Here is a 16,093-nt window from a genome sequence, read left to right as displayed (position 1 = left end):
TCTCTATTTTTTGCGGATGCATCGATATATTGGCTGATGAAAATGATTGTGCGAAAATAGTGTTATCTGCGTTTTGTCGATAGGAAAAGAAAAAGGGCTGATAATCGCATGCTGCATCCCGTTGACCTCAATGAAAGATCACACCCGGTTGATCGTGCCTCATTGACTTCAATGCAAAAAAAGCCAAATATTCTATTTCTAAAAAAACAAAAAAAAATAACGTATTTAAAATTAAACTGTCCATTTTGGTTTTCGACCAAGTGCATCCTGAATTTTTAATTTTGGTGCACCACTACTATTTTTTTTAAATATATCTCCTACATTTGTTATGAGATACATGGATTAGACTTGACTAAAAATATGCTGATCAATATCTCTTATAAAAGATTTCAACTTATTATCTTTTCATGTTTGTTTTTTTCCTAATAGGTTATCAAGCAACAATTAGTGCGCCACACATGGTAAGTGTCATGCATTTATTATGCTTGTTTAAAATGTTTGTACTATTTTAATAGCTGCTATTTCAGTGGGTACGTACACTAAAAATGTGGTAGTTGTAAGTAGAGCATGATAGGCTGAGTCTGCTATTGGCGGCTTAAAGTGGTTGTAAAGGCAGAAGGTTTTTCTCTTGCGTTCCCCGACTGACACAGCTCCTTTCTTATACCATCGGGTTGTTATGCCACCTTCAGGAGAGGACTAGGCAGAACATGTTAATATAATAACATGAAGAACTTTCTAGTTCCGCCCAAGGGGCGGTCCCTTAGGTAACAACCCCCCAGCCTGCTACTGCAGCCTCAGTTTTTTTTCCTGCCTAGTGAAGGAGAAGGACCTAGGAACCATGCAGGCCCGTTGGTCTGTGGGTTTTTCTGCAGACATAAAATTTTTGCGTAAGATTAAAGAGTAAAAGATTTGTAAATATTTTATTATATCTTTTCATGTGACAACACTGAAGAAATTACACTTTGCCACAATATAAAGTGGTGAGTGTACAGTTTTTATCAGGCACCTTTCACAACGGGGTGTCGGCGGTAAAGTGCTGCTATTTTTAACCGTCATTCTTGTGGGGGTTTTTTTCTGCTAGTGGGGAGATTTTTAAACCCCGCTGGCAGCCGAATAAGGGTTAAAATGACCTGCAAAGTGCCGCTGCAGTGGCACTTTGCCAGCGGTTCAGCAGCCGTGCCCATTCGGTTCAATGGGCAGGAGCAGTGTATACACCGCTCCTTCACCAATCCAAAGATGCTGCTTGCAGGACTTTTAGCATCCTGCCAGCGCACCGTTCCAGTGTGAAAGGACAAGGTAAGTATTCCTGCGCCAACTCAAAGACAAAAAACGAACTGGCGTACTGTGGCACTCACTGAGGGAAATGTCTGAGCCCAAAAAATAGAAAAGATATGAAGATAGTGGTGCGCGCTGTACAGAAGGACTAGGATCAGATCACACTAGAAAGGATGAGGTAGCCAGTGGCAATAGTTCTACTTGTAGTAAAAAAAGGTATTGGGTAATAGAATTGCACAGGTGAGTATTTAAAATTACTAGAAAAAATGTAAAGACTGTATTGATTATCTGATGTGCAATAAAGTGCTTATTAAAATGAGATCCGCATAAAAAACATAGGTAAAAACACATAGTGTGTGCCAAAATACAATGCAGGTGTAGCAGCAAATATTAGTGGTGGTAAACCCACATGCTAGAACAAAATAAAGTGCTGAAGTCTCAACGTACAATCACAGATATACACAACTGAGTAAAATACATCAAAAACGTATATAGTTAAAAATGTCAATAAATATTCTCATTCATAAAAATATTCTAAGGTGCACGGTGTGGTGGTGCTTTGAATCCAAATAGTAAAGTGCTGGTGCTTATACACAAAATTCAATATAAAAGTGCTGCAGGTGGTGGATATCCTGTGCAGTCCTTTTGTGGTAATTATATGGGTGTCCCCTTACCTTACTGCTGTAAGGTAACAGCATAGACTTGTTGACCATCCCCTGTGGTCCTTGGTGACCATCCCCTTTAAGGATCCTACTGTGGCAGCCCAGGTCCTCGCTGGCGTTCCTATCCTGCCTATTCCCAGTGCGTGTACGTCCCCTTTAAGGGTAGTTTTTAGGGTGTCCAGGAGGGAGGGTTTCACCAGTCTCACAAGTATACCATATAGGGATTTAAAGAGAGGAGGTATGCCCCATAGTGTAGTATTTTAACAGCATTTATTGTATTAAAAATAAAGACAGGTACTCACACAAACAAAAGGAAAACGGAGCAATGTCCTCAGAGCAGCGAGCTTGATTATCGTCACTTCCGGTGGCAGATAGTCCCGACGCGTGTTCGTCACGAATCGCGTGACTTCACGTCCTTAGGATCCTTAAAGGGGATAGTCACCAAGGACCACAGGGGATGGTCAACAAGTCTATGCTGTTACCTTACAGCAGTAAGGTAAGGGGACACCCGTATAATTACCACGAAAGGACTGCACAGGATATCCACCACCTGCAGCACTTTTATATTGAATTTCGTGTATAACCACCTTTTACTTTTTGAATTCAAAGCACCACCACACCGTGCACCTCAGAATTTTTTTATGAATGGGAATATTTATGGACATTTTTAACTGTACGTTTTTGATGTTTGATGTATTTTACTCAGTTGTGTATATCTGTGATTACATAGTTACATAGGTTGAATAAAGACAACAGTCCATCTAGTTCAACCTGAGTGAGTGTTTACAATTGTCCTTATCCCTGTATAGTGCACACTCACATCAGTCCCTACCCCCAAGGAGCCCGTACGTTGTACATTGAGATGTCAGCACTTTATTTTGTTCTAGCACGTGGGTTTACCACCACTAATATTCGCTGCTACACCTGCGTTCTATTTTGGCACACACTACGTGTACAGAAACATATATTCTTTTTACCTATATTTTTTATGCTGACCTTGTTTTAATAAGCACTTTATTGCACATCAGATAATCAATACCATCTTTAATTTTTTTCCAGTAATCTTAAATACCCACCTGTGCAATTCTATTACCCAATACCTTTGTTTACTACCAGTGGAGCTATTGCCACTGGCTACCTCATCCTTTCTAGTGTGATCTGATCCTAGTCCTTCTGTACAGCGCGCACCACTATCTCCATACCTTTGCTCCAGTGTGAAAGCCCTCGGGCTTTCACACTGGAGAGACAGGAGAGGCTCTATGCAGGAGCTATTTTTAGTGCTGTAGCTCCTGTAAAGCGGGTCTAACAATATAAATTTGCTGTCCCCTCAAAATAACGCAACACACAGCCATTAATGTCCAAACTGCTGGCAACAAAAGTGAGTACACCCCTAAGTGAAAATTTCCAAATTGGGACCAAAGTGTGTTATATTTTGTGTGGCCACTATTATTTTCCAGCATTGCCTTAACCCTCTTGGACATGGCCTTTACCAGAGCTTCACAGGTTGCCACTGGAGTCCTCTTCCACTCCTCCATGACGACATCGTGGAGCTGGTGGATGTTAGAGACCTTGCACTCCTTCACTTTCTGTTTTGAGGATGCCCCACAGATGCTCAATAGGGTTTAAGTCTGGAGATATGCTTGGCCAGTCCATCACATTTACCCTCAGCTTCTTTAGCAAGACAGTGGTCGTCTTGGAGGTGTGTTTGGGGTCGTATCATTTGGGGGCAGTATCATGCTCGAATACTGCTCTGCGGCCCAGTCTATGAAGGGAGGAGGATCAGGTTCTGCTTCAGTATGTCACAGTACATGTTGGCTTTCATGTTCCCTCAATGAACTGTAGCTCCCCAGTGCTGGCAGCACTCATGCAGCCCCAAACCATGACACTCCCAAAACCATGCTTGAGCGTAGGCAAGACTCACTTGTCTTTGTATGCCTTACCTGGTTCCCGTCACACACGATTGACACCATTTGAACCAAATAAGTTCATCTTGGTCTCATCGGACCACAGGACATGGTTCCAGTAATCCATGTCCTTAGTTTGCTTGTCTTCAGCAAACTGTTTGCAGGCTTTCTTGTGCATCACCTTTTATAAGAGGCTTCTTTCTGGGACAACAGCCATGCAGACCAATTTGATGCAATGTGCGGCATATGGTCTGAACGGTGACAGGCTGACCCCCCACCCCTTCAACCTCTGCAGCAATGCTGGCAGCACTCATACATCTATTTCCCAAAGACAACATCTGGATATGATACTGAGCATGTGCACTCAACTTCTTTTGTTGACCATGGCGAGGCCTGTTCTGAGTGGAACCTGCCCTGTTAAACCGCTGTATGGTCTTGGCTACCTTGCTGCAGCTCTTTTTCAGGGTCTTGGCAATTTTCTTATAGCCTAGGCCGGTGATGGCGAACTTTGGCACCCCAGATGTTTTGGAACTACATTTCCCATGATAATCCATTACACTGCAGAGTGGATGAGCATCATGGGAAATGTAGTTTCAAAACATCAGGGGTGCCAATGTTCGCCATCACTGGCCTAGGCCATCTTTAAGTAAATCAACAATTTATTTTGTTTAATATCCTTTCTTTGCCATGAAGTGCCATGTTGAACTTCCAGTGACCAGTACAAGAGTGTAGGCTGCCTCAAATCCTTCTGTGTCTGCATAGAACATGGAAGCAAGGCTAAGCGACTCAGCTATGCAGAAAAACCTAGGAACTGGAGTGGAGAAAAATGGCAGTAGGTGCTCTGGACTGATGAGTCAAAATTTTAATGATTTGGCTGTAGCAGGAGAAAGTTTGTTTGCAAGTTTGGGGCTGCATTTCTGCAAATGGAGTTGGAGCTTTGGTCAGGATTAATGGTGTTCTCAATGCTGAGAAATACAGGCAGATCTTTATCCATCCTACCATACCATCAGGGATTGGCCCCAAAAGTATTCTGTAGAGGTCGACCAATATATCGGCCGGCCGATATATCGGCCGATATTTGCCGTTTTTTAATTAATCGGCATCGGCCGATTGTGTTGATAAAAAGCCGATTTAGAACTGCAGTGGGACTTTGAAATGACTTCTGTAATAGAAGTCAGTGTAAGTTGCCTGAGTCGTCATAGAAACGCCTTTCCTCCTCTCTGGGCAGGCTGCCAAGAAAACAACAGAAAGATACAATGTTTACACTTGAATGAATGAAGTCATCTCTGTGTGTAGAGTTCTCAGTTTAACCATTTAAAGACTAAATCTTTTCTGACACTTGTTGCTTACAAGTAAAAATCCTGTATTTTCTGCCAGAAAATGACTTAGACCCCCCAAAAATAATATATATTTTTTTAGCAGAGATCCTAGGGAATAAAATATCGGTTGTTGCAATATTTTTCACACGGCATTTGCACAGAGGTCTTTCAAATGCATTTTTTTGGGGAAAAAAAATACACTATTTAAAAAAATAAAAATAAAATAAAAACAGTAAAGTTAGCCCATTTTTTTTTTTTTTCGTCCAAAAGTTTTGACTACCTGTTTTTATTTAATATATAGGGTTTTTTTTTTTTTTTTTTTTTTTTTTTTTATCTAAATCATACATACAAGTAAACTGATTGGAGGTTTGTTTTGTTTAATAAATGTTTAAATGTAAGAAATTTTCTGTATCACTTATGAAGGCTGCTTTCACACTGGAGCGGGCAGGCGTTGATGGTAAAACGCAAGTTTTAGCGGCTCTTTACCATCATTTTAGCGGTGCTATTTGGCTGCTAGTGGGGCCCATCTAACCCAGCTAGCGGCCAAGGAAGAGGTTAAATGCGCCCATGAAGCACTGCTGCCAAATCGCATTGCATGCGCTTCGGCAGTGGTGCCCATTCATATCAATGGGCAGGAGTGGTGGAGGAGCGGTATACACCACTCCAAACGTGCTGCTTGCAGGACTTTTTTTTAAGATCCTGCCAGCGCATCGCCTCAGTGTGAAAGCACTCTGTCTTTCACACAGACTGCAGGGGAGCCATTTTGCAGGCACTTTACAGGCGCTATTTTTAGCCCAAAAGCGCCTGAAAAACGCCCCAGTGGGAAAGGTGTGTTGGATCAAGGGGGATTAAAAAAAATAATAATAAATAAAAAAGGAAAAAAATAAATAAAATAAAATCGGCCTAACATATCGGCCCAAAAAAATAGGCATTATATATCGGCTATCGGCCGCCATGATTTCTAAATATCGGCATCGGCCAGAGAAAAACCCATATCGGTCGACCTCTAGTATTCTGCAGCAGGCCAACAACCCCAAACATACAGCCAATGTCATTAAGAACTACCTTCAGTGTAAAGAACAAGGAGTACTGTAAGTGATGATTTGGCTCCCATGAGCCCTAATGTTAACATCAAGTCTTTTTGGGATTATATGAAAAGACCAAAGGATTTGAGGCAGCCTACATCTACAGAAGAACTGTGGTTAGTTCTCAAAGATGTTTGGAACAACTTACCTGCTGAGTTCCCTCAAACTGTGTGCAAGGGTACCCAGAGGAATTGATGCTGCTTGAAAGCAAACGGTGGTCACACCAAATATATATAATACACACACAACCTCCGTATGTGCCAGTTTATGAAAAAAATGTATGTTTGCCACACATGCATGGGCACAAGTTTATTTTTTGTGTGTGTGGATATAGATAGATAATGGCATGGCCACTGACAGGTAAAGTAAACAGAAAAACATTGATTATAATAGTGGGATTTATTATGCATGAAGTTACATGTCATCCCTGAAATTGATGTGTTGAAAGCAAAAAAAGTTATTTTGCTGCATTGATGTACTGTGGTTAGTGACAGACGTGACCAGGTAATTTATTGATATTTAAAAGTTGAAGGTTTTTTGCCATCCTGCATATACTATGCATAAAGGTAAAAAACCTGCTGTGGCAGTGCTGTCATTAATTGAATGAGACACTCATTAAAACGGTGGATAATGGTATACCAGAGTACAGGGCTCGACAAAACCCGGGCGCCAGGTCGCATTGGCGACTAGAAATAGCGACCTCGCTCCTGGGGCAGCACAGCTGGGGGTATCCTGTCTCTGTGGACCCCCCCAGCGTGATCGCCTCGGGCCGTTCCGCCGGCGGCCGAAAATTTAGGCCGCGGCTTTGAGGCCTTCTGCGGTCCTATGATTCCTTATGGAATCTGGCGCCCTCTTGTGGTCGCCGTTGGTATGACAAACCAGCAATGCTAATGAAGCTTCCTCTGAGTGTTTTATATTACCTGCCTCTTCTTCCCTTTATTTATTTAGAACCCCCTAAACCTTATATATATTTTTTATTCTAACACCCTAGAGAATAAAATGGTGGTTGTTGCAATACTGTCTGTCACACCATATTTGTGCAGCGGACTTACAAGCGCACTTTTGTTGGGAAAAATAATTTAGTTAATAAAAAAATAAGACAACAGTAAAGTTAGCCCAATTATTTTTTATATTGTGAAAGATAATGTTACGCCGAGTAAATTGATACCCAACATGTCACGCTTCAAAATTGCACCCGCTCATGGAATGGCGACAAACTTTTACCCTTTAAAATCTCCATAGGCGACGTTTAAAAAAATTCTACAGGTTGCACGTTTTGAGTTACAGAGGAGGTCTGGGGCTAGAATTATTGCTCTCGCTCTACCGATCACGGCGCTACCTCCTATGTGTGGTTCGAACACCGATTTTATATGCAGGCAGGACAGGGCGCGTTTAAAAATTATTATTTTTTCTTCTTATTTTAACTTTTTTTTTTTTTTTTTTTTCCCCACTGTTCTTTTAAAAAAAACGTTGTGTCACTTTTATTCTTATTACAAGGAATGTAAAAATCCCTTGTAATAGAAAAAGCATGACAGGTCCTCTTAAATATGAGATCTGGGGTCAGAGAGACCTCGGATCTCATATTTACACTAAAATGCAATTGAAAAAAAAATTGTCATTTGAAAAAAATAAATAAAATGTCCCTCTAAGAGCTATGGGCAATGACTTGGGGGGGGGGGGGGGGGGGGCGGCGACGGCGCTGCGCTGCTATCTTCCCCTCACTCGTCTCCATGTCAGGCCAGGGACAGGTCCGGATCGCCGTCACGGACCTGGCTCCTAACTTTTTAAGCTGGCTCCTAGATTCCAAGCAAATTTGTCAACCCCTGCCAGAGTAAGAGGGGGGGTGAAAATAATGCAAGAGGAAATGCCCTGATGATAGAGTATTCTTGCCTCCGAAAACGCATTGAATGTTTTTGCGATCAATTTAAGTGTAAAGATTTTTATTTTTTAGATTATGCATTGTTTTTCTTCAATGCATTTTTATATGAAATCTATTTACATCTCTTTCCATGTGTTGATTTTATGATAAAATGTTATTAGCATGAACACAAGTTTATTATGTTCCTGCTTGGTAGCATTTGTAGAATGTAAAATCTCCATTGAGGGGGGCAAGTTGCAAAGAACAGGATCACTAATAAGGTATTGCTCTCTTTTGTGAGATTTTGTAGTGCTTCATCCTGGAAGTGAGCAACATTGTACAAGAAGGTTAGTGGGACTGTTTCTGCCAATTTGCTGCTAGGGTTATAGGATCACTAATCTGACATGACCTATAATAGGATGATTGTCAAAGTGGATCAAGCTGCAGTTTTTGCGTCCGCTGCCTCTTTGACACTGACTAGGAGGCTACAAAATAAATTCCATTTGTGTACTTCAATTAAATCTTAAATGGGTTGTAAAGGCAGAAGGTCTATGATATGACATATTGGAGAAGTGGACATTTCTTTGATATATGCACATATATCCGTGTATGGACCTTTGTTACTTTCATTCATTTTTTAAAATATATTCCATTCCATTTTTTGAACCATATAATTTGAAACCCACCGTCCCTCCTCCCCTTCTTGCATTAACCACTTGACCACTGGGCACTTAAAGAGGAAGTAAACCCTGATGGGTTTACTTCCTCTTTTTTTCCCTGCAAAGGTAAAGCATAATGGACTACTATGCATCGCATAGTAGCTCATTATGTGTCACTTACCTGACACAGGAGCCAGCGAAGTCGCCGCTGTTACCTGTAGTCCGCCGCATCCATCTTGGTTGTGGCGTCTCTCGCAGCTCCGACGAATGACAGCGAAGAAGCCGCGATGACGTCACTCCCGCGCATGCGCACGGGAGTCGCGTCTCGGAGCTCCGACGCTGCCATTCGCCGGAGCCGCGATGACGTCACTCCCGCGCATGCGCACGGGAGTAGACAAATTTGGCAAATCCATTCTTGGACTTGCCGCATTTAGTGCGCCTGCGCGCCGCTGTCTACGGCGCATGCGCCGTAGACAGCGGTGCCCATTTTCGGGCAAATATCTCCTAAACCATATAGGTTTAGGAGATATTACTTGGACCTACAGGTAAGCCTTAATCTAGGCTTACCTGTAGGTCAAAGTTGTTTGGAAGGGTTTACTTCCATTTTAAACACCCTTAATAACCAGACCAATTTTCAGCTTTTGGTGCTCTCACATTTTGAATGACAATTACTCAGTCATGCAACACTGTACCCATATGATTTTTTTTTTCCTTTTTTTCACACAAATAGAGCTTTCCTTTGGTGGTATTTAACCACTTTCAGACCGGACCAATTTGCTGGTCAAAGACCAGACCACTTTTTGCGATTCGGCACTGCGTCGCTTTAACTGACAATTGCGCGGCCGGGTGACATGGCTCCCAAACAAAATTGACGTCCTTTTTTTCCCACAAATAGAGCTTTCTTTTGGTGGTATTTGATCACCCCTGCGGTTTTTATTTTTTGCGTTATAAACAAAAATAGAGTGACAATTTAAAAAAAAACGCATTATTTTTTACTTTTTGTTATAATAAATATCCCCCAAAAATATATAAAAAAACATTTTTTTTCCCTCAGTTTAGGCCGATACGTATTCTTCTACATATTTTTGGTTAAAAAAAATCGCAATAAGCGATTATTGATTGGTTTGCGCAAAAGTTATAGCGTTTACAAAATAGGGATAGTTTTAGAGCATTTTTATTAATTTTTTATTTATTTTTTACTAGTAATGGCGGCGATCAGCGATTTTTATTGTGACTGCGACATTGTGGGGGACCCATTGGACATTTTTGACACGTTTTTGGGACCATTGTCATTTATACAATAATCACTGCTATATAAATGCAGTGATTCCTGTGTAAATGACACTGGCAGTGAAGGGGTTAACCAGTGGGTGGCAGTGTAGAGGTTAAGTGTTCCTAGGGGTGTGTTACTAACTGTGGGGGGGTTGGGCTTTCATTTAGTGAACACTGATCTCTGCTCCAATCACATGGAGCGTCACTAGTTGCTAGGCAGAATGGAGAAATGTTGTTTTCCACGGCATTTCTTCATTCGGCCGCTCCGTGAGACGATCGCGGGGATGCCCGCGGCAATCGAGGCCGCGGGTCCCGCGACCGGACTCACGGAGGTCCCGACCAGCACGCGGGAGCGCGGCGCATTTAAAGGGATGCGCAGGGCGGCACATTTAAAGGGACGTACATGTACGCCCATTTGCCTGCCCGTGCCATTCTCTCGACGTACATCATTGCGCGCTGGTCGGCAAGTGGTTAATCACCGCTGGGTTTTTTTTTTGTGCTATAAAAGAAAAAAGACCGAAAATTGTGTAAAAGAAAAATTTATTTTTCTTCGTTTCTGTTATAAAATTTAGCAGATTAGTAATTTTTTCTTCATAAATTTTGGCCAAAATTTATACCACTACATATCTTTGGTAAAAATAAGTACAAATTGGTGGATATTATTTGGTCTTTGTGAAAGTTATAGCGTCCACAAGCTATGGTGCCAATATCTGAAAATTGATCACACCTGAAGTACTGACGGCCTATTCAATTCTTGAGACCCTAACATGCCAGAAACTTAGAAATACCCCCCAAATTACCCCTTTTTGGAAAGAAGACATTCCAAGGTATTTAGTTAGAGGCATGGTGAGTTTTTTGAAGTTGTCATTTTTTCCCACAATTCTTTGCAAAATCAAGATATTTTTTTTTCCCTTTTTTTTTTTTTTTTTTTTCCACAAAATTGTCATATTATCAGGTTATTTCTCATACACAGCATATGCATACCACAAATTACACCCCAAAACACATTCTGCTATTACTCCCGAGTATGGCAATACCACGTGTGAGACTTTTACACAGCACGGTCACATACAGAGGCCCAACATGCACGGAGCGCCATCAGGCGTTCTGGAGCACCCAGGCAAATTCTGACATTTCTCTCCTACATGTAAAAATCATAATTTATTTGCTAGAAAATTACATAGAACCCCAAAACATAATATATATATATTTTTTTATAGCAAAGACCCTAGAGAATACAATGGTGGTCGTTGCAAATTTTTATCTCGCATGGTATTTGCGCAGCAATTTTTTCGAACGCGTTTTTTTGGGGGAAAAAACAGTTTTGTGCTTAAAAAAAAAAAAAAAACAGTAAAGTTAGCCCAGTTTTTGCATAATGTGAAAGATGAAGTTATAGATAAATAGATACCTAACATGTCACTCTTCAAAATTGCACATGCCCGTGGAATGGCGCCAAACGTCGCTACTTAAAAATCCCCATAGGCGACGCTTAATTTTTTTTTACTGGTTACATGTTTTGAGTTACAGAGGAGGTCTAGGGCTAAAATTATTGCTCTCGCTCTAACGTTCACGGCGATACCTCACATGTGTGGTTTTCATATATGGGCAGGACTTACGTATGCATTCACTTCTGCATGCAAGTACATGGGGACAGGGGCGCTTTAATTTATTTATTTATTTTTTTATTGTTCATTTTACTTTATTTTAGTTTGACATTTTTTTCCCCAAAAATAATTTTTTTATCACTTTTATTCCTATTACAAGGAATGTAAACATCCCTTATAATAGGAATATAGGATGACAGGTCCTCTTTACAGTGAGACATGGGGTCAATAAGACCCTGCATCTCACCTCTAGGCTGGGAAGCCTGAAATAAAAATGTAAAAAAAAAAAAAAAAAGATTCTGGCTTTGATTGTATTGGCGAGTTGGTAGAAGCACCGGAGGGCGGGGCGTCTATGGCTGCGTATTGCCGGGTATCGGAGTATGGCTGAGTATGACAATTTATGGTGGGGTATTGCAGAGTATTGGCGGGGAATTGAGGGGTTAATTGTCGGTGAGCAGCGATGTGAGCACTGCAGATGCAGCCCACAGCGCTGCTGACACCGAACTCTTTCCCCTCCGCTGTACTGATCGGTACAGAGACGGGAGGTAGGAACATGACGCCGGTTTGTTTACAAGTGATCACTCCGTCATTTGACGGAGCGATCACGTGGTAAACGGCCGCGATGAGCGGCTGTTTACCGTGATCCGTGATGCGCCGGGTCCTGCGGACCCAGTGGTCACGGATGCTCTCGTGTGCGCGCCCCAGGGGGGCGGCGCGAGAGCAGAATTCTGGGAGGCCATTAATGGCCTCAGAGTTAAACAACCGCCCTGAAGCCGTTAATCGGCTCTGGGCCGGTTGTTAAGTGGTTAAGATTAAAAACCTGTGCAGCAGTTGTCCCAGCACCCCTAATACTTATGAGGTCCCCCTCTGTCCAGTGATGTCCACAAATGTCTCAGCTGCCTAAGACTCTCCTTCCTGAATGGCTGAGACAGCTTCGGCGCCATTTAGCTCCCCCTGCTGTCAATCAGTCAGCTAGCCAATCAGGGGAGAGAGGGGTGGGATGGGGACGGGTCAGGGCTCTGTGTCTGAATAGACACAGGGAGCTGTGACTCAGCTCAGGTGCCCCCATAGCAAGCTGCTTCCTGTGGGGGCACTAAACGGGAGGGTGGGGCCAGGAGAAGTGGCTAGGGACCCGAGAAGAGGAGGATCCGAGCTGACCTGTGCAAATCAGGTAAGAATGTTAGGTTTTATAGGAAAAAAAAGAACCGTTACAATCACACTTTAGATGCCCTTGTTTCCTTTGCCTTCCCTGAACTTAAGTACTCATGCACAGTCTGTTACTATAGATTTTCACCGAGAGCCTTCTGAGACAAATTCTTGAAAAATTGTACTATAAAACCCCATACACACTATCAGATTATCTGCTGACTTTTTCCTTCAGATTTACCAAAACAATATAATATGAGGACAAACCTTAGGAGTTTCAATGTGTATGCAATCAGGCAGGCCCTTCTACTACATGCTTTTGGTAAATCTGAAGGAAAAACTAAGCAGATAATCTGATAGTGTGTATGGGGCTTAAGGTGTCATGTACACGGGACTTTTTTACAACCTCTCCTGAACAATTTAACTTAACAGATAGTAACCCACGTTTAAAACTTCAGTTTTGATGCGTTTAGAAGCATTTGAAAAAATTTTTTATTTTTTTCAAAATGCCCAAAAATGAAAAACCTTTAGAAGTGTTTGCTGCTTGAAATGCCTCTAAACAAAGCTGCCTAGAAACTAACCTAAGCCTCATGTCCAAGCACTGTCCAAATCTTGCCGCCTCAACCTCTGGAACATCTCCAAAATAAGCCTCTTTCTTACCAATGACACAACAAAGCTCTTAATTCACTCCATGGTCATCTCTCGCCTCCATTACTGCAACTCACTCCTCATTGGCCTTCCTCTGCATACTCTATCCCTCTTTCACTCCATCATGAATGCTGCTGCCAGACTCTTCCACCTTACCAACCGCTCTGTCTCCTGCTACTCCTCTGTCAGTCCCTCCACTGGCTTCCGCTCACCCAACAAATGAAATTCAAAATACTAATTACCTACAAAGCAATCCACAACTCTGCCCCCAGCTACATCACTGACCTAGTCTCAAGATACCAACCTAATCGTTCTCTTTGTTCTTCTCAAGACCTCCTGCTCTCTAGCTCTCTCATCCCCTCCTCCCATGCTTGTCTCCAGGACTTTATTCAAAGCCTATCCAAGCCTATGGAACTCCAATCGATCTCCTACTCTATTAGCTTTTATACAATCCCTGAAAACCCTCCTCTTCAGAGAAGCCTATCCTACCCACACTTAATAACACTATTTTTATTTTGTCCATCTGCTCATCCTCCACAGCTAGTACCCTTTGTTCCACTTGACCCTCCCTTCTAGATTGTAAGCTCTAACGAGCAGGGCCCTCTGATCCCTCCTGTATTGAATTGTAATGTCTGCCCTAAGCTGATTACTTTTTGAATGTCTTTGAGTAAGGAAATTCTGCTTTGGGAGCCAAAATTCAAATAAAGAGAAATGCATTTAAAAATGCCAGTTTAGTATAAAACATAAACACCTAATCTATATTGACGGATGAATATGTTGTATGACATCTTTTCAGTTGACATTGTGTTTAATGGACTGTTTTTATGAAGAGAAATGTCACTGGTATAACTGTTGCTCAAACCTCTCTGCACGTCTGACATTGTCATTTTTTTCTTTATTGTAGCATGCATATGCATTAGAACTCCTCCACGACCAGTTACATGAAGGTGCCAAAGCTCTAGATGTAGGATCTGGAAGTGGAATTCTAACTGCCTGCTTTGCAAGAATGGTAATTTTTGTGATTTTGGCTGGCTGAGAATGGCTGATTACAAAGTGTTACATCGCACCACAGGTCGCACACTTCTGGCCACTTCTGTTTAACCACTTGCCCTCTGAAAGGTTGTACCCCCTTAATGACAAACATATTTTGTTATTCAGCACTGTACTACTTTAACTGACAATATCGCTGTCATGCAACACTGTACGCAAATTACATTTTATGTAATTTTTTTTCACGCAAATCGTTTTCTTTTGGTGGTAATCACCACTGTTCTTTTTTTTTTATTTTTTTTATTTTTTTTTATTTAAATAAAATAAAATAAATTCTATTCTGTTATAAAACATATCCAATAAGTAAAAACATTTATTCATATATTGGCTTATGGGAAAGATGTAGTGTCTACAAATGATGGTATTTGTACTGGAATTTAGGCAACTATAGATGCTGTATTATAATGGTGATGATCAGTGACTTGTATGTGTGACTGTAATAGGGTGGCGGGCAATCTGTCACAAACGGGCACTATCTCAGAGGGTCACTAACTGACACTAATGTCACTAGTGACACTAATACAGTGATCACTGATAATACACTGTACTAAAGGGGTTAGCTGTGTGCCTAACAATGTGTAATGTGTGCTGCTTTTACTTTGTGCGCACAGGTGTGTGTGTGATCTCATTCAAGTGCATATATTTATTCAAACAAACTTTTTGTCCAAAGCCTTTTTTTTTTTTCCATAGTGTAGTGTTTTTTTTTTTTTTTTTTTTTTTTTTTTGTTCCAGCTCACAGATGACAAACCCAGCAGAGTATATGCAAAATAATACAATAATCAGAAGGCTTCAGAGTCCCCATTTCCTCTGTCATATCCTAGCAAACACATGATGCTTTTTAGACACGCCACCTCTATATAAGTACCTAGGTAGCTTCCATGCATGCAATAATATATAATTCCTTCCATAATACTCTTTGCAGTTATATTACCTGTATCAAGGGGAAGATTTAGGTGACTAAAACTGAAGGGGATTGGCTGACCACATATTTCTGTGTTTACAAGTGACAGTGGGAAGCGGAGAGTGAGCACAGTAGGTGATGAAATTAGGTTGTCTGCGGAGGGAGAAGGCGGAGCCGAGCCGAGAGGTAATGCTGGCTTAGAGCTCCATTCTCAGCAGGACAACGGAGCCATATAACGGCGGAGGTAACTTGACCCTCCGCACATATATAATATCAAAGATAGATGGATATCCCTACCTTACATAGGTGACATTTGGGGGGGTCAGAGGAGACTCATGAGGCAGAAAATTAACAAGAAAGCGCCGCCTCATACATGCAGCAGTATGGCACTGAAACCCTCCCCCTCTGAGGGGAGACACAGTGAGGAGAACAAACAGACAGCCCCTTCTGCTGCTTTACATAAAGATGTTCTCTCATTAAAGGCACATAGTCTGTCTAACCAAATACCTGAGAAAAATGTCAGTTCTGGAGAATTTAGAACTTTCCACACAAAAAGACTTATCCCCTCCTGTAACGCTGAAACAAATAGAAAATCTGCTTCAAAAATCACTCAAATCCACTGCAGATACCATCACCACAAAACTTACTAAAGAAATGAGAGAGCTTGGTCAGTATACATCAGCACTGGAAATTAGAGCAGACGATCTGAA

At 41.6% G+C, this 16,093-nt stretch overlaps 1 protein-coding gene across 4 annotated transcripts in view; it reads left to right on the top strand.

Annotated features, from left to right (window-relative positions):
• Positions 1-16,093, top strand: part of PCMT1 (protein-L-isoaspartate (D-aspartate) O-methyltransferase) — a 90,541-nt gene that overhangs the window by 38,934 nt on the left and 35,514 nt on the right. For all 4 annotated transcript variants that reach the window (XM_077486737.1, XM_077486735.1, XM_077486736.1 and 1 more), the window contains exons 3-4: positions 430-461; positions 14,337-14,441. In XM_077486737.1, the coding sequence (XP_077342863.1) occupies positions 430-461; positions 14,337-14,441 (137 nt within the window). The remainder of the gene's footprint in view (positions 1-429; positions 462-14,336; positions 14,442-16,093) is intronic.

The sequence above is a fragment of the Lithobates pipiens genome, unplaced genomic scaffold (assembly GCF_037356315.1).
Source record: "Lithobates pipiens isolate NorthernLeopardFrog02 unplaced genomic scaffold, aLitPip1_a1.2 Scaffold_18, whole genome shotgun sequence".
In the NCBI taxonomy this organism is placed as follows: Eukaryota; Metazoa; Chordata; class Amphibia; order Anura; family Ranidae; genus Lithobates; species Lithobates pipiens.
Note: the sequence above shows the minus strand (reverse complement) of the source record. Positions and strands in the feature narration are given on the sequence as shown.